The sequence below is a fragment of the Salmo trutta genome, chromosome 9, assembly GCF_901001165.1.
Source record: "Salmo trutta chromosome 9, fSalTru1.1, whole genome shotgun sequence".
Lineage (NCBI taxonomy): Eukaryota > Metazoa > Chordata > Actinopteri > Salmoniformes > Salmonidae > Salmo > Salmo trutta.
Genome location: NC_042965.1, coordinates 29695330 through 29715032, shown reverse-complemented (window position 1 = coordinate 29715032; position 19703 = coordinate 29695330). Strand labels below are relative to the sequence as shown.

Sequence of the window (19703 nt, the reverse complement as noted above, 5' to 3'; positions counted from 1 at the left end):
TCAGAGCCATCTCTGCTACAGTAAAACCAACAGGCAACAACAACCAATATGTTTTCAGTAGCCTAGTTCAGAATGACAATCATATCTTAGTTCAATCAGTAAATTCACATTTAATTGTGCAAAATCAAGAATCAGACAGCATCAACATAAAATGTAATCTATTCAAAATCAGCAATGATCGTGTCATAGTTTGAAGATAATGCACTTCCCATTAATTTGCAAAGAATTAAAAAATAGTCTCCAGCGAAGGCACCTCTCTGTCCTGTATACAGTACACATTTACACATTAACAGAGAGAGAGGCTTAGTTGTTGACATGTAAGCGGAGATGCCTTTACCATTTCCACCTAGTATTGCCATAAGAAATAAAGTATCACAATACTATTACTGTTTTGTACGTCATACAATCAACGATGTTAACTTTGGCTTGAGCTGTCTCCACCTCAAAATACATGTATGTTCAACACAAAGACCACTGCGATAACCATAGACTGTATAATAGACTATGAAAAATAACATTGATAAACTAATTAAAGTGTTGCTCATTCAAGTCCATCAAAGCTGGTCAAATGGCTACCAAATACCAATACTCTTATTGATTATTCAATAATTATGCATTATTCAAGGGTTTGGACACCGTTAAATCCCTTAAAAGGTCCAATGCAGCTGTTTTGATAGAAAATTGAGAAAGGGGTGGAGTTTGACCTTTAACTAATTTACCGCCTGGTGATTTCACCAATCAGGCCAAAACTCCATCCCACCAAAACAGGTCTTTCCAAACAGCTCTTACACTAAAAGGGCATTATCATAATTTTCACAATTTCACAGTACTATTCCAACTGCATAGCGTGGAAATATATATAAAACACAAGATTTGTTTAAATTATTATTAGCCTTTAATGAATCTAGGGTACTGTAATGTAATGCCTTGGATATGGGGCACTCCTTAGTCCATGATTGCCAGTAAGTCAGTGTTAGCTACAAATGGAGCCCAAGCTCTCTCAGTAGCGTGGTGCTTCACATTCAGACTTACTGGGACTGTTGCAATCAAGTCTACTCCGCTGACTACCCCCCTCGGACTTCCAGGAGTGCTTTTCTGGGGTGTTGAGGACCTCTGCCCCCGTCTCGATTCCCAGGACCTGCCTCTGCACCAGCTTGCAGTACAGGCCCCCCTTGGCCATGAGTTGGTTGTGTGGCCCCTGCTCCACCACACAGCCGTGGTCAATAACTATGATGTTGTTTGCCTTTTCCAATGTGCTGAGGCGGTGGGTGATCACCAGCACTGTGTGCTGACGCATTTTGTTGTTCAGAGCCTGCTGGACCTGAGGAGAGAGAACAGGGAGAGGATCCTAAGCTACACTAAGTCTAAATAACACAATATATAGTATTCAGAAAACTATATAAAGTGGCATCAAATTCGAGACAACAGATAAAGAGAATACGTTGAATGCTGGCAAACATTCTTCTGCAATAATACTAACCTTTTGAAAGCAGCATAGTTACATTGCAGACAGTTTATTTATTCTAAAGAGGATTCTCCAGGGTTAATAGTATCTAGTATAGTTCAATACTTGATTTGCCTGAAGACAGAGAGCAGGGAGAGGACACCAGCAGCTAAGAGTCGTTATAATAACATTAGACTGCATTTAGAGAACTAGGTTATTGAACTAAAACAAGAAGTAGGTTATTGTCATTAAACTTGAGGAGATGGATATTACAGAATATACACTCTTCCTCTTTAAAGCCACCAAGGCAGGGAGGGGTTTTCATTTTTCAGGATATACTGTATCTTGATCTATAATTCACAACATGATTTAATTAAACACAGATTACAGAACACGATCACAGAACACTGATTTGGCCTGCCTCTTAACCTACAACATGTTCGCTCTCTGCATCCAGTGCACTGGTGGCCTCGTCCAGGATCAGAACATGTGGGTTGCGGATGAGTGCCCTTGCGATGGCCACACGTTGCTTCTGTCCCCCTGACAACTGGGTCCCCTTCTCACCCACTCCTAAGAAAGGAATGAGGAACAGTTCCATTGCGTTAGAGATCTTAAAATAGAAATGCAAAATCATATGAACATTGTGAGGATATGCTGTGTTTCTCAACATACTGATCGGCCAATTTTCATATGTTGCTGTAAACATCATAAGATTCAGTAGTTTTTAGTTACCTCCTAAGATGTTAGTTTTTATATTTCACTCCAACAGCTTAGGCAATAGCATTAATATCACCTGTATCATAGCCATTGGTTAGACCGGTGATGAAGTCGTGTGCATTTGCCTTGGTGGCTGCCTGCACCACAGCCTCCATAGGGATATCAGTCAGGCCATAGGTTATGTTCTGCTCTACAGAACGGGAAAACAGGACAGGCTCCTGGCCCACAAGTGCTACCTGCAAAAACAACACAGATACAGAGGCATAGGGATAGGGATCCTGCATAGAGTTCTTTACCAGTCTTCAACTAAAAAAAGAACACTGCTTCCATCTGGTGTTTAAAAAGTATAAGCTATATCTAGCACGAGACAGAATATGGGGATTTCATGGCAAACTTCTCAGATAGTAATGGCGATTTAACACAGATTCTCAAAGACGCCATTGTAAACAAGGAGTTAAAATGCCAGAGGACAAGTGTGGAGTGCTGACCTGTGAGTGGAGGAGGTCATGCTGGTAGGTGTGCACCTGCCGGCCGTCCAGCAGCACCTGGCCTTGTTGTGGGGGGTAGAAGTTCTCTAGGAGCCCCACACAGGAGCTCTTCCCACTGCCTGATGGTCCCACCAAGGCTGTCACCTCCCCAGGCCGCAATGTGAAGGACACACTCTGGAGACACAAACCAGAGTCATATACAGTGTAGAAAGTCTACAACCCCTTGAACTTTTTTCACATTTTGTTGCGTTACAAAGTGGGATTAAAATAGATTTAATTGTATTTTTTTGTCAACGATCTACACAAAACACTGTAATGTAAAAGTGGAAGAAATTTCAGAGTCAACACATGTTAAAAAAAAAACTTTGGCAGAGATTACAGCTGTTAGTCTTCTTGGGTAAGTCTCATAAGAGCTTTGCAGACCTGTATTGCGCAATATTTGCCCATTATTCTTTTCAGAATTCTTCAAGTTCGGTCAAGTTGTTGGGTATCATGGCTAGACAGCAATTTTCAAGTCTTGCCATAGATTATCAAGCAGATTGTGAATTCCAGTGTCTGATGTAAAGCAGACTGAAGCAGGTTTTCCTTTAGGATTTTGCATGTGCTTAGCTCCAACCCGTTTCTTTTCATCCTGAAAAACTGAGTCTTTGCTGATGTCAAGCATACCCATACCATGATGCAGCCACCACCATGCTTGAAAATAAAGAGGCAGCTACTCAATGATGTATTGTGTTTGCCCCAAACAAAAGGCTTTACTTTTAAGTCAAAAAGTATATTCCTTTGCCTTGTTTTTTTCAGTATTACTTTAGTGCCTTGTTGCATGTTTTGGAATATTTGTATTCTTCTATTCACTCTGTCATTTAGGTCATTATTGTGGAGTCACTACAATGTTGTTGATCCATCCTCAGTTTTCTCCCATCACAGCCATTGAACTCTGCAGCTGTTTTAAAATTACCAATGGCCTCATGGTGCCATCCTTAAGCAGTTTCCTTCCTGTCCTGCAGCTCAGTTCAGAAGGACGAATGCATCATTGATGTGTGGGTGGTTTAACACATCATCCACAGCATAATTATTAACATGACATGCTTAAAGATACACTGCTTGGCCAAAAGTATGTGGACACCAGCTCGTCGAACATCTCATTACAAAATCATGGTTCCCCTTTGCGGCTATAGCAGCCTCCACTCTTCTGGGAAGGCTTTCCACTAGATGTTGGAACATTGCTCCAGGGCCTTGCTTCCATTCAGCCACAAAAGCATTAGTGGGTCAGGCACTGATGTTGGGCGATTAGGCCTGGCTCGCAGTCGGCGTTCTAATTCCTCCCAAAGGTGTTCGATGGGGTTGAAGTCAGGGATTGGGGTAGGCCAGTCAAGATCTTTCACACTGATCTCAACAAACCATTTCTGTATCGACCTCGCTTTGTGCATGGGGGCATTGTCATGCTGAAACAGGTTAGGGCCTTCCCCAAACTGTTGCCACTAAGTTGGAAACACAGAATCGTCTACAATGTCATTGTATGCTGTAGCGTTAAGATTTACCTTCACTGGAACTAAGGGGCTAGTGAAGGAAAACAGCCCCAGACCATTATTCCTCCTCCACCAAACCTTACAGCTTGCACTATGCATTGGGGCAGGTATCGTTGTCCTACCATCCGCCAAACCCGTCGGACTGCCAGATGGTGAAGCGTGATTCATCAATCCAGAGAACGCGTTTCCACTGCTCCAGAGTCCAATGGCGGTGAGCTTTATACCCCTCCAGCCGACGTTTGGCATTGCGCATGGTGATCTTAGGCTTGTGTGCGGCTGCTCGGCCATGGAAACCCATTTCATGAAGCTCCTGACGAACAGTTATTGTGCTGACGTTGCTTCCAGAGGCAGTTTGAAACTTAATAGAGCGCGTTGCAACCGAGGACAGACAATTTTTACGCGCTACAGGCATCAGCACTTGGCGGTCCCATTCTGTGAGCTTGTGTGGCCTACCACATTGCGGCTGAACAGTTGTTGCTCTTATACGTTTCCACTTCACAATAAAAGCACTTACAGTTGACCAGGGCAGCTCTAGCTGGGCAGAAATTTGACTAAATGACTTGGAAAGGTGGCATCCTATCACGGTTACAAGTTGAAAGACACTGAGCCATTCTATTGGTAATGTTTGTCTATGGAGATTGCATGGCGGTGTGCTTGATTTTATATATCTGTCAGCAACAAGTGTGGCTGAAATAGCGGAATCAACTAATTTGAAGGGGTGTCCACATATATTTGTCAGTGTAGTGTATATTCAATGTCTGATTTGTTATTGTTACCCATCTACCCGTCTTTAGGACCCTGACCTTCTCTAGAAGTTGCTGTAGCCATGCTTGGGATATGTAGCTGATTGGCTATTGGTTGAGACTCATGGCCCGATCTAGCTTGGTATATCAGTGTGGGAAATTGGAAATGTGAATTGGGCCAAATTAGAGATAATAATGCATTTATTTAGGTTATAGTTTATTGAGATGCATGAATACACCACACCAAAAGCATTTTTTCCGTTGTTTTAAAACGAATTTCCTGAAATTATATTTATTAATGTTCACTACTTGATAGCATGTTTAAATCTAGACAAATACATGATATGAATCTATAGTTCAACTCTATGGTTAATTTTATTCTGTAATAGGGTATATTGTAACCATGTGTTCAAGCTAATGAAATCAGGGGCTCTTGTTCTGTGCCACTTCGACTATGCGTGCTCTTCCTGGTGCAATAGTGCCCCATGATAATTAAAAATAAATTGCAGATATCGCAGAACAAATTAGTCAGGATTATTCTTAAACTTCCAGCACGTACTCATTTTAACCAATCCCGCTTTGAATGCCTTAAATGGCTCAAAGTGGAGGAGAGAGTCTCTCAGATTAAATTGTGTCTTGTACACTAGATTGTCCACCAATACCCCCAGGCACCTATGTAACTACATTAACTTGGTTCGGGATAACCATCATTATTCCACTAGGAGTGAAATTGATGTTGTTCATTTTAGATGTAATAGTGGTATGGGGAAATACACTTTTTTGTACTCAGCTGCCATTCTTGAAAATTGTCTTCCAAAGAATTTGAAACGTATACCTTCAATGGGTAGTTTGAAGTTCACACTGAAAAAATTGCTAAATAGTAGCATGTCTCAAAAGTGAGTCGTAAAATTATAGTACGTGGCTGAGAAGGAAATGCCCCGGATAGCATATGGTCTGTCATTTGGTATCTGTTGTGTATCATATTGTGATTGTCTTGTATATATTAGGGATTGATTGTTTTATATATTAAGGGTATGTGAGACAAGGGAGATGTACCTGTCCATAGTTGTTTATTAGGAAATTAAACTGTACTAATTAGCTCATTTGATGAAACAAACAACAATTTTGTCTGTCATTGTCTGTTGCCACTACTATTGCCGCCTAACCTTGCTGTATCCCCCCCTTCCAAAGGAACCACAATGGAAATACGCTTTTAAGCTTTATTGTGTTATCCTTGATGATGTTTGAAAATTGTATGTGTAGGAGTCACCGGCTGGCCCTTATCTATGTATTTTAACAATTGTCTAGTAAATTAAATAAATCCAGGCGGTGTTACATCCGGCCGTGATTGGGAGTCCCATAGGGCGGCGCACCATTGGCCCAGCGTTGTCCAGGTTTGGCCGGGATAGGCCGTCACTGTAAATAAGAATGCGTTCTTAATTAACTGACTTGTCTAGTTAAATAAAGGTTAAATACAAATATAAAATAACCAATCAATCAATACAGCGTAGTGTAAACTACACAATACAAAGACATGCCTAGGCGCAATTTAAGCTCTCCTGCAAACAGTGCGATGAAATTAAGCTATATGTATTTATTAGGCTATAACCTACACATAACTATACCACGTAACCGTAAGTCTATGAGGTTTTACCGAAATGATTGTTTCGGTAAAACTGGCCGAATGGCAGAGTTATCATTCTGCACCACAAGTTGGTTCAAGTTCTTTAACATCATTGTGCGATCCTGGCGCTGTGCTTTCAATATCTAATAGTCCTATACTCATCACTTATTATTAGGATTATTATTACAAATACAAGATTATCACTTCCAACAATGGTGCTTGTTTAGTAAAGTTAGATTAAAGCTGAATCAATGTCTCGCAAGATCATTAGTATTTTACATAACAGAACCGAATATACTGTAATAGAATATCATAGTAGGCCTATAACGTTACTGTTACACAAACAACACCTCATTTCTAATGAGATTTTAGAATGGTTAGCTGAAGCTGAATAGTAAACATGTTTTATCATGCGCAAAAACTCAACAGAGCGTGCCACTATGCATTATAAATGCTTTGATTTTAACAAAATATTAGAACGTTTAATAGTTTGTTAACACCATCTGCTCTAATTCGCTCACGAAACAGTAACTCAAAAAGATTAAAATGTATTGGCTATTACCATGAAACGTATTGAGATCATTGAAATGATTGGCATGCAGATGCAGTTTCACCGGTAAAACATGACAGTGTTGACAGTGATAAACGGCCTAATTTGAAATGATGTATGCCTAACTTGGTGTTTGAGGGTTTTAAAAATAGAACATGTTCTTGGGACAATATATGTGGGCATAGACAGAAGTTGCAATTGGAGGACGCATTTTATGCATATTCTATAATGACAGGCTATAAGCATACATCTGTCCGTACAAACGTAGATAGAGGAAACGGTGACGTCATTATATATATATTTTTTGCCTCCCTCGCCTAAAGAAAATAGCACTACACCACTGAACCCCAGGGAACTCTAGCTGTGGGTCGCAGTGGACGCTAGCGTCTGCTGAACGGCTGAATTGTAATGTAAATGTAGTGCTATGTATGTCGATTTATGTATATTATATATTTAATTGGTTGTGATGTTGCCATCACTGGCACATTAGAGGCTGCTGCCCAATATACATAGACTTGAAATCACTGGCCACTTTAATAATTAGAACACTAGTCACTTTAATAATGTTTACATATTTTGCATTACTCATCTCATGTGTATATACTGTATTCTGTCCTATTTTACTGTATATTAGTCTATGCCGCTCTGACATTGTTCGTCCAAATATTTATATATTCTTAATTCCATTCCTTTAGACTGTGTGTATTGTTAGATATTACTGCACTCTTGGAGCTAGAAACACAAGCATTTCGCTACACCCGCAATAACATCTGCAAAACATGTGCATGTGACAAATAACATTTTATTTGGATTTGATTTGTGTTGTTTCCTGTTTGGACCCCAGGAAGAGTAGCCGCTGCCTCGGCAGCAGCTAATTGGGGATCCTAATAAATACTAAAGGGGTGAATACTTACTCAATTACCATTTTTTTGTTATTTAATTGTTATTCATTTGTAAAAATGTGTAGGATTTTCTTTTCACTTTGACATTATGGTTAATTTTGTGTAGATCTATGACACTTTTTTAAAAATTCAATCTATTTAAATCACACTTTGTAACACAACAAAATGTGAATAAAGTTCAAGGGGGTGTAGACTTTCTATAGGCATTGTATGTGTGCAACGTTATTGAAAATGAAATAAAGAAAAATCTAATTTACATAAGTATTCACACCCCTGAGTCAATAACCACATTTGGCAGCAATTACAGCTGTGACTCTTTCTGAGTAAGTCTCTAAGAGCTTTGCACACCTGGATCTGCTAGAAAATCTATAGCAAGACTTGAAAATGGTTGTCTAGCAATGATTAACAACGACTTTAACAGAGCTTGAAGAATTTTGAAAAGCTCTTAGAGACTTTCCCATGAAGACTCACAGCTGTATTCGCTGTCAAAGGCAACTCTAAGATGTATTGACTCAGAGGAGTGAATACTTGTGAAAATTATATATTTCTGTATTTAATTTAATACATTTGCAAACATTTCTAAAAACATGTTTTCACTTTGTCATTATGGGGTATTGTGTGTAGATGGATGAGAAAACAATGATTTAATAACTTTTGAATTCAGGCTGTAACGCAACAAAAAGTGGAATAAGTCAAGGGGTATGAATACTTTCTGAAGGCACTGTATGTGCTCTTTATGCACACCATTCACATACATATCTATTTATTTATATTCCGGACTCTGACATTGCTCGTTGTGACATTTCTCGTTCTGACATGTCTTAATTTTTTGATAATCTGTGTATTGTTATTGTACTGCTAGATATTGCTGCATTGTTGGAGTTAGAAACATAAGCATTTCGCTGCACTGTGATAACATCTACAAAACTGTGTACGTGACCAATGCATTTGGATTTGATTTATATTTCGATGGAAGCCTGTGGTACCGGACAGAGCTATCAGTTCTACTGTCACGTCCTGACCATAGAAAGCTGTTATTTTCTATGGTAGAGTAGGTCAGGGCATGACAGGGGGGTTTTCTAGTTGAGTTTTTCTATGTTGTTATGTTCTAGTTTTGTATTTCTATGTTGGGTTTTGTTTGGGATGATCTCCAATTAGAGGCAGCTGGTCATCGTTGTCTGTAATTGGAGATCATACTTAAGTAGATGTTTTTCCCACCTGGGTTTGTGGGAGATTGTTTTTGTTTTTGTGTTAGTGTATGTTTCACCTCTGCGTCACGGTTTGTTGTTTTTTGTTATTCAGTTTATTTGTATGTATTGCATAGTTTCACAGTGAAAATAAAATGTGGAACGACACACACGCTGCACTTTGGTCCGCTCCTTCCTACGACAACCGTGACAGAATCTCCCACCACCAAAGGACCAAGCAGCGTGGTCAGCAGGACAAATGGACATGGGAGGAAATCCTGGATGGGAGAGGACCCTGGAGGCAGGCCGGGGAATATCGCCGGTCAAGGGAGCAGATAGAGCCTGCGAGAGATGAACGCCGAATATATGAGGCACTAGCACGGCAACAATGGAAGCCCGAGAGGCAGACCCAAGAAATGTTTTGTGGGGGGTACACGGGGAGATTGGCAGAGTCAGGGTGGAGACCTGAGCCAACTCCCCGTGCTTACCATGGGGAGCGAGTGACGAAGCAAGCACCGTGTTATGCGGTGATGCGCACTGTGTCGCCAGTGCGCATTCACAACCCAGTGCGATCTGTGCCCGCGCCCCGCATTTGTCGAGCTAGGTTGAGCATTCAGCCAGGAAGGGTGGTGCCTGCTCAGCGCTCCTGGTCTCCAGTTCGCCTTCTTGGTCCAGGATATCCTGCGCCGGCTCTGCGCACTGTGTCGCCAGTGCGTATTCACAGCCCAGTGCGTCCTGTGCCAGCGCCCAGCGTTTGCCGGGGGGAAAGTAAGCATCCAGCCAGGACGGGTTGTGCCAGCTCTATGATCGAGACCTCCAGTGCGCCTCCACGGCCCAGTATATCCTGTGCCTGCCCCACGTACCCGGCCTCCAGTGAGTCTATCCAGCCTGGTACGCCCTGTGCCTACTCCTCGCACTTGTCCTGAGGTGCGTGTCACCAGTCTGGCGCCACCTGTGCCAGCCCCAAGTATCAGGCCTCCAGTGCACATTCCCAGTCCGGAGCTTCCGGCGACAGTTCCCAGTCCGGAGCTTCCGGCGACGTTTTGCAGTCCGGAGCTTCCTGCAGCGGCCCGCAGCCGGGAACCTCCTGCGGCGGCCCGCAGTCCGGGAACCTCCTGCGGCGGCCCGCAGTCCGGGAACCTCCTGCGGCGGCCCGCAGTCCGGGAACCTCCAGCGGCGGCCCGCAGTCCGGGAACCTCCAGCGGCGGCCCGCAGTCCGGGAACCTCCAGCGGCGGCCCGCAGTCCGGGAACCTCCAGCGGCGGCCCGCAGTCCGGGGACCTCCAGCGGCGGTCCGCAGTCCGGAACCTCCAGCGGCGATTCGCAGTCCGGAACCTCCGGTGATGATCCATGGTCCGGGTCCTTCCGCGACGATCCAGAGTCCGGTGACACAAAAGCGGAGGGATCAGCAGGCAGAGCGGGGGTTACACCCCGAACCGGAGCCGCCTCCTCTGCTGGAGGATCCGCAGGATGAGAAGGTTCTGCGTACTGCACCAGAGCCGCCATAGACAATTGTCACCCTCCCTTTTTTTTGTTATTTTTTTTGTTTTGGTGCGTTCGGAGTCCGCACATTTGGGGGGGGGGGTTCTGTCACGTCCTGACCATAGAAAGCTGTTATTTTCTATGGTAGAGTAGGTCAGGGCGTGAAGGGGGGTTTCTAGTTTAGTTTTTATATGTTGTTATGTTCTAGTTTTGTATTTCTATGTTGGGTTTTGTTTGGGATGATCTCCAATTAGAGGCAGCTGGTCATCGTTGTCTCTAATTGGAGATCATACTTAAGTAGGTGTTTTTCCCACCTGGGTTTGTGGGAGATTGTTTTTGAGTTAGTGTATGTTTCACCTCTGCGTCACGGTTTGTTGTTTTTTGTTATTCTGTTTATTTGTATGTATTGCATAGTTTCACAGTGAAAATAAAATGTGGAACGACACACACGCTGCACTTTGGTCCGCTCCTACCTACGACAACCGTGACATCTACATAGTTTATGTTCATTACAGTACTCATTACAGTCATATTGCCAAATCATATTGCCAAATTACTAAATCAGGGGTGTCAAACTCATTCCATGGAGGGCCTAGTGTCTGCTGGTTTTTGTTTTTTCCTTTCAATTAAGACCTAGACAACCAAGTGAGGGGAGTTCCTTACTAATTAGTGACCTTAATTCATCAATCAAGTACAAGGGAGGGGCAAAAACCCGCAGACACTCTGCCCTTCCTGGAATGAGTTTGACACCTGTGCTCTAAATAGATGGCTCTGACACAAACCATCCCTTCATTCACACCCAGCCATCATGGCATAGGCATACATACAGTATATCACAAATATAAGTTTAGACATGACGAAATGTACTGACATTGATTAATAGCTTTATTTTATGACAATAGACAAGAGACATGTAGCGGTTAACTTCACTCTATGGTAATGGTGTATAAACTTTCTACTGGCATGAAATGATACAGAATTGCCTGACAAGTTTTTCTGTCTATAGCTCCACTCAGCAGTCTAGCTTTGTGCCCAATTTTAATGGTCAGCTGACACATACCTTTAGAATTTGTGTTTCGGGCCGTGTTGGGTAGGAAAACGTGACATCTTTAAACTCGACCAGTCCTTTGCAGGTATCAGGGACCTCTTTCCCATCATGTGGGTGTTTGGACTCCCTGTCCATGTACTCAAATACCTTCTCAGCTGCTCCCACTCCCTGCATGAGACCCGTGTAGACCGATGCTATGCTCTAACACAATTCAATCAAGACAGGGGATAATGATAACACAATTATGGTCTTTTTCAGTTACTCTGGATTTTCATAGTGAAAGTCTTCATCATATTGCCTATGGTAATGTAAGGTTTCTAAAGGGATAGGTTGTGATTGTCATGTGTACAGTATATGTGCTTTTATTTTTATCAGACCTAGTGTTGTTTCCTTGCTTTTTTAAGATCCTATTTTCTATTTCGGACCTCTGATTTTGAGCTCTGCATGGTTGAGAAGGAGCTTGTAAGTAAGCATTTCACTGTATGGTTTACACCTGTTATATTCTGTCATGTGACAAATAAACTTTGATTTGAATGAGTCAGACTTGCCTCCAGGCACTCTCCTAGCTCCAGCTCATATAAGATGAACGATACCAGGCCCCCTCCACTCATCTGCTCAGTAACGACCAGGTGACCGCCGTAGAAGAGGATAGCCACTTCAAGAACAAGCTCTGAGATCTGAAGCAATGACAAACACATTTGAAACTCTTGTGAATGTACCCAATGACAAGGGTATAGCACCGATACACTGCATACAATAAAGAAAAAAAACACAAAACAGATATAAAACATGCGGCAGCTCCGTAAATCTCCATCTGTTGTATGTCAGAGCAACGTTCAGTCCCCGTCTATCTTTATTTATTTCACTTTCACAGTTAAGAACAAAATGCTTGATTCTTATTTACAGTGACGGTCTCACATCTGGGTAATACCTACACAACTGGACCACATGTAGAGGGCATAGGCCAACGCTTGCTTCTTGTTCAGCTGAAACATGACCTGCAGCCTGCCGTAGTAGGAATCAGCCTCCTGTTCCTCATTGGCAAAGCTGCGAACCGTCTTCATGGCTGAAATGGTCTCCTCGGCCACCTGGTTAGCCTGAGCTAGGGCAGTCTGGACCTCTTTGGTCAGTCTCTGAGAGGATGGTTAATAAGAAAATGTACGAACTAAATACTGTGTGAATGAACCTGTTAATACACACAAGCATTTCAACTTAATAAATGGGCTGGGGACATTGGTTCGGAAAGACAAGTGAAGTGTGTGTGTGTGTGTGTGTGTGTGTGTGTTTGTGCATTTGAGTGTGTGCTTGCTTGTGCGTGTGTGTACCTTGTAGTACTCCCCATAGACTTTGGAGATGACTGCGATGAAGGGGAATCCCATGATGGTGACCAGAGCCAGCTTCCAGGAAATCCCGAACATGAAGATGAAGAACCCTATGCCCTTCACCAAACTCTTTAGGAACATGTTGACGTTTTGAGAGATCAAGTCACTCACTTGTGTAGTGTCAGAGGACAGACGAGAGGTGATGTCACCTGGAGGACAAACAGGTTTTTCTGTTGTATTTTTTCTAAACTCTTTCCAAACTTCCATATTCTCATTATTTTATGACAGGATAGGAACAGAAGCAAGGAAGAGGAACATTTTATTTGTTATCTTATATTTATTTGTTATCTTATATCTTATATGAAGAAGGGGCAGGCCATCTGATTCCTCTTAGTTTCTGTAAGACAGCTCTTAATCAGTGTCCTTGGTATGATTTGTCTTCTGCCTGTGGGGCTGCTATGTACTGATAAGCAGAATTACCGGACTCATGCGAATGGCATGTGAAACACCACACCCATCCTGGGTCTGTATAAAATGTCTGTGAGAACAAAGAGCGAGTTGAATTCGTTTTTCCCATGCATGCTCAAATAAAGCTTCACTGTATTTTGAGATCAGATTCCCATCAGAGTGGGTTTTTTCCTCCACAACTTTACCGCTTTACTTAAAGCCTGCAGGCATAGAGAGACGTAACATAGTATAATAAGCCTTGTTATAAGACATTATCACTTTAGACGTATTATACGTCCTTATAACAAGCTATAAAGCATTAATAACTAGTTATAAACCATTAATAACAAGTTAAAGCATGAACAACAAGTTAGAAAGCATGAACAACAAGTTAGAAAGCATGAACAACAAGTTAGAAAGCATGAACAACAAGTTAGAAAGCATGAACAACAAGTTAGAAAGCATGAACAACAAGTTAGAAAGCATTACAAATTGCTATAACAGGTAGACTAGCTCTTGTCATGGTGTCAGCTGATGGGGATCTAAGAAAAGATTATACTTGCAGGCTTAACGTGAAGCGTTGGCAAGTGTTTTATGTATCTTCTGATCAGAGGAACAAAGGAAAAGGGAATGAATGGAAATAAGTGTTGAGGTCTACAATACCTCCTAAATGATACCCTATTCCCTATTTAGTCTACTACTTTTGACCAGGGCCCACACTATAAAGGAATAGGATGCAATTTGGTACGCAACTGAGATGTCACCTGTGTGGTTAGCATCAAAGAAGCCTATCTCCTGACGCATCAGAGATCTGAAGAGAAGGTTCCGCAGGCGAAGATTCAGTCTGGCAAATGTTAGACTAAAGAGACCACCTCGTACTCCAAAAGCAATAGAGCTGAGAAGAGATGCAAGAAATTAAACACTGCCGAGGATATACGCAACAAGCACACAAGAATGGACGTCATAATCTATTCAAATGTAGAATCAAGCACAGATACAGTGCATCAGAGAAGATATAGCACATAACATAGTCTAAAAAGTTAACACAACACACACACACACACACACACACACACCTTCAACCATTCATAGTGTCTTACCTGGCTAAGGCCAACACCGTAAGGGTGATCAGGGGCTTGGTAAAGTACTCCATACTTTTGTGAATAACAACGCCATCTATAGCCTGCCCAATGTAGTAGGGGATGAAGGCCTCACCTATGAATGGGATAACATTGTATCATTAACTGTTATGAAATGCTAACAATAAGCACAACAGTGTAAAATAGAAATATGGTAATGCAACATACTGATGTCTCTAATGAAGGTAAATGAGTAAGAATAGCGCAATAGTTATACAACATGCTTAGGTTATTAACTCATGTTGCATGAGTCATCTACTGTAATTAGACAGTAAGTTTGGCTAATAAGTAGTAGAGAAACATATTGCAACCGTAAATGCAATACAATGCTGGTATGAGTAACACCGTCGTAAAACACAAACGCATGGGATCAAAACAGAACTTCAAAGATAGTATTGCTGCTTTATTACATATGTTAACCCTTGACCTATTATAGATAGAATACTATCTCACACAGCACTGTGTAAAGTGTATGCCTCACAATGGTGATCATTAAGCAATTTGATTTGTCATCTATAGGGCCCAGTTTTTCCTGACCATGTTACTGACCAACAAGAGGTGTGATGGGTCCGCACTCAAAAAGATGTCACATAAAGCTTACTTCATTTGTTTTTTTCACTGCAGTGAAAATAAGAAACATTTAAAAAACGAAGTAAGCTTTATGTGACATCTTTTTGAGTGTGGACCCATTACATCTTTGGATTGTATGAATTTGCGGGTTTTCCACAGAGGCCAAGCTTCTGGGAGAGCGCGATGGTCCCCTTTTGACATGTTACTGACCAAGAAGAACTCTGTGGCCCTAGTAATAAGCTATAGGAGCCATGAGTTGTTCCTGGTCAGGCCCCATTGTCTCACATCAGATAGCGCGAAGGCCGTCTAGGTTGAGGGACGAGCGTAACGTGAGACATTGGGTCAAGCCCTAGTCATCTGAGGATTGTGTTTAAATAAGGGTTTTGACTAGATGGGATGATTGCAACTGTCAGAAGTGACTTTTCATAGCAGGTTAGGAGAACTTACACAGCAGGTTAGCTGAATTAGCGTGGCAGGTTAGGAGAATTAGGTTAAAGATAGGAAAAGGGTTAGGGTTAGCTAAAATTGAAAAAATCATCCCCGATACAACTCAAACATGCAACTTTTGACCAGTAGCGGTGCTTGGGTAAAATCACTGGGGAAGCCAATCCATTGAAAAATATCATATTACAACATGTGTTGTGATAAATGCGTTGTTTGCTCTATAACCTTTTAGTTCACATGCCTTGACACCGTGATATAGAGGCCTAAAGATGAGACAATAAGAAGACAGTGGATAAATGAATTCCAACACACCTTTGTTTCACAACAAAACCGGAGAGCAACATCTGTTCTGTGAATTCCACAAAACCTATCGCATGTAACAAACATTTACATGACCTACAGCATACTTAAGCAAGTTATTTTCAGACCACTAAACAACTATTGATTTAGAACCATGGAGAGATACCGCAAGTCTCAAAGAAATCAGGAGCTGCCTCCACTATTCCAGCACCATTTCAACATCACCTAATACAGTGACAACTGAAAGACACCAAAAACGATTTAGTCCAATCAACATAAGCTAAATATGATGTAGCTGTCCATGGTACTGATTTCTGAGTGTGTGTGTTTGTGGTGTGTGTGCGTGCAAATCGAAAAAAATATGTTGACTCACCCTACTTGTAGCGAAATGCCATCCTCTTCATTCATGTTGCCTAAACAATCTATGACTCTGTCATACACTCCACACATTTAGTTGTTGTTGTCCTAGGCTACCTGAATAAAATACAGTGCCTTTGGAAAGCATTCTGACCGCTTGACTTTTTCCACATTTTGTTATGTTACAGCCTTATTCTAAAATGGATTAAACTGTTTTTTCCCCCCTCGTCAATCTACACACAATACCCTATAATGACAAAGCGATTATAGGTTTTTATACATTTTCACAAATAAAAACCTGAAACATTACATTTACATAAGTATTCAGACCCTTTACTCAGTACTTTGTTGAAGCACCTTTGGCAGCGATTACAGCCTCGAGTTTTCTTGGGTATGACGCTACAAGCTTGGCACACCTGTATTTGGGGAGTTTCTCCCATTCTTGTCTGAAGATCCTCTCAAGCTCTGTCCGGTTTGATGGAGAGTGTTGCTGCACAGCTATTTTCAGGTCTCTCCAGAGATGTTCAATCGGGTTCAAGTCCAGGCTCTTTCTGGGCCACTCAAGGACATTCAGAGACTTGTCCCGAAGCCACTCCTGCGTTGTCTTGGCTGTGTGCTTAAGGTCGTTGTCCTGTTGGAAGGTGAACCTTCGCCCCCAGTCTGAGGTCCTGAGCGCTCTGGAGCAGGTTTTCATCAAGGATCTCTCTGTACTTTGCTCCATTCATCTTTGTCTCGATCTTCACTAGTCTCCCAGCCCCTGCCACTGAAAAACATCCCCACAGCTTGATGCTGCCACCACCATGCTTCACCGTAGGGATGGTGCTAGGTTTCCTCCAGACGTGACGCTTGGTATTCAGGTCAAAGAGAATCTTGTTTCTCATGGTCTGAGAGTCTTAAGGTGCCTTTTGGCAAACTCCAAGTGGGCTGTTATGTGCCTTTTACTGAGGAGGGGCTTCCGTCTGGCCAATCTACCTTAAAGGCCTGATTGGTGGAGTGCTGCAGAGATGGGTGTTCCTCTGGAAGTTTCTCCCATCTCCACAGAGGAACTCTAGAGCTGTGTCAGAGTGACCATTGGGTTCTTGGTCACCTCCCTGACCAAGGTCTTTCTCCCCCGATTGCTCAGTTTGGCCTGGCGGCCAGCTCTAGGAAGAGTGTTGGTGGTTCCAATCTTCTTCCATTTAAGAATGATGGAGGCCACTGTGTTCTTGGGGACCTTTTTTCATACCCTTCCCCAGATCTATTCCTCAACACAATTCTGTCTCAGAGCTCTATGGACAATTCCTTCAACCTCATGGCTTGGATTTTTGCTCTGACAACTGTGGGACCATAAATAGACAGGTGTGTGCCTTTCCAAATCATGTCCAATCAATTTAATTTACCACAGGTGGACTCCAATCAAGTTGTAGAAACATCTCAAGGATGATCAATGGAAACAGGATGCACCTGAGCTCAATTTCGAGTCTCATAGCTAAGGGTCTGAATACTTATGTAAATATGGTATTTCTGTTTTTTATTTTACATTTGCTAAAATTTCCCCCAAAATGTTTTTGCTTTGACATTATGGGGTATTGTGTGTAGATTGCTGAGGATTTAAAAAATAAAATACATTATAGAATAAGGCTGTAATGTAACAAAATGTGGAAAAACTCAAGGGGTGTGAATACTTTCCGAAGGCACTGTACATGCTTCCTACCAAAACTTCCTTTCATGGGCAACGATATGCCAGGCCAGCTTGTTAACATTAGCATAATACGTCTAACTCCTATCCTCTCAGACCAGGGGCACATCAATGTATGAATTTATGGTTGGATCAGAATTGGCATTATAATCGATGGCCGTTATTGTCAAGTCCAAATCCCTATCTCCATCCATGGCTAATTTAGGAAAGGGACAATTTTAGCTAGCTAGTTAGTCACCGGAGGAAAACGACACAATGGAGATGCAACAATTCAATTTTTTTTCTGTCAGTTATACAAATAAGAAATTATTTTGTATGTTTTTTTGTTATTTTCTTTGTCATTTTTGGGGGGAAAGCCTGGGTTCCTTTGGCATCCATGAATACACGCCACTGCTTTTGACATCACCTCGACATTAGGGATGCAGCTAATGGCTGCATCCCTAATGTCGAGGTGATGTCAAAAGCAGTGACCTTAAATAAGGGGTTAGAGTTACTCACACACAGCAGAGATGAGGAGGAAGAGGACGGCAACAGAGAGCAGCCCAGCATCTTTACTGCAGTAGGACAGCAGCCGCCCCATTGTGGCCCTTGAGTCCGTCTGGTCCTGTGTCCCTTTCCTGCTAGCCCTCCTCCTCTTCTTCCCACCATGCTCCTGTCCTTGCTCCTCCACCTCTTCAGTGCCATTCTCTCCAGCTGTCTCCACCAGCCTCTCAGTCTCTTCAGAGCCCCCATGTCCTCCTCCACCACCACCTCCCTCTCCTTCAGTAACAGTGTTGGGAGTCCTTCCCAGGAGCCTCCAGAGGAGCACGGTCCCCAGCGCTGACACACAGGTCCAGGAGAACAGGCTAAGGAACCAGGGTTGGTGAGCCAGATTGCCCTGCTCCGACAGGATCAGCAGCTTGGCTGAGGCATAGGAACTGATGGTCAGGCAGATGAGGAGGGTCAGGGTCCCCAGGGCAGAGACCCTGTGTGGACCGTCCACTCTGTTCCATAACACGCCTATGGAGGCCCCCAGCAGAAGGCAGACTCTGACCAGCACAGTACCCCAGAGGTCCAGGACAGAGTGGAGAATGTCAAAGTTCTGCCCATCCTCTGTGAATATTGCAGTCTGGGATCCATGTAAGTAGATGACAGTGGTGACAATAACATCCACCAGGATGAATACCAAGATGCAGCTCACCACTACTATGACCCCCATTCTGTTTCAGTCTATCAGTGGTGTAATGTCAAAAAGTCTTGGGAGAAACAAGTTTCAGGGAAACTCAAACCATAGCTTTTTATTTTGGTTTTAATAGAGCTGCTATTACAAGAAATTAATAGGGTATAACAATTATAAAGTTTTTTTTCAGAGTAGTTTTTAATTCAACTCATATTGTATACCGACCGTGATCACTAATGCGCCCGTGACATCAGGTTTCAAGGTCTTGCGTTACTTTATCACATTTCTATACCGTTGCTCGTCTTTTCTCTGATATTCGATTACTTAACAGCTTTCCTTGCTACAGCAATGTATTACATTTTAGGCGACAGACCCGTCTCTCGTTCTTGTTTAGTGTATACGGAAGCCGGTAATAGTTGTGGTGTGAGAGGCTCCTCCCTCAAGATAATACAAGGACGGGTTTGGCGGAGCAAATGGACAACCAGACCTGTACATTGTTATTTATATTAGGTTTATTCAAAATAGAGAGAGTGTGTGTGTGTGTGTTTGTGCGCATGTGCGCGTGAATGAGAGTGTG

At 42.5% G+C, this 19703-nt stretch overlaps 1 protein-coding gene across 1 annotated transcript; it reads right to left on the bottom strand.

The window, feature by feature from the left end:
- Positions 1 to 86: 86 nt before the first annotated feature.
- LOC115200379 (ATP-binding cassette sub-family B member 9-like) lies at positions 87 to 19578 on the bottom strand. The gene is made up of 11 exons (XM_029763402.1): positions 18466 to 19578; positions 14580 to 14694; positions 14244 to 14374; positions 13036 to 13241; positions 12646 to 12843; positions 12259 to 12387; positions 11723 to 11911; positions 2650 to 2823; positions 2238 to 2397; positions 1878 to 2014; positions 87 to 1321 (listed from the first exon to the last, which is right to left on the bottom strand). The coding sequence occupies exons 1-11, from the start codon at positions 19163 to 19165 to the stop codon at positions 1001 to 1003; spliced, it is 2460 nt and encodes an 819-aa protein (XP_029619262.1). The 5' UTR covers positions 19166 to 19578; the 3' UTR covers positions 87 to 1000.
- Positions 19579 to 19703: the final 125 nt, after the last annotated feature.

Bases quoted from the DNA above. Each gene is read 5' to 3' on its own strand.
- LOC115200379 (XM_029763402.1), bottom strand. From the start codon at position 19,165: ATGGGGGTCATAGTAGTGGTGAGCTGCATCTTGGTATTCATCCTGGTG. The intron at 14,375-14,579 runs GTAAGACACTAT...ATCTCTTCTCAG, and splicing joins ACGGTGTTGGCCTTAGCCAG to CTCTATTGCTTTTGGAGTAC. The intron at 1,322-1,877 runs GTAGGTTAAGAG...CTCTCTCCTCAG, and splicing joins ATGCAGAGAGCGAACATGTT to GTCCAGCAGGCTCTGAACAA.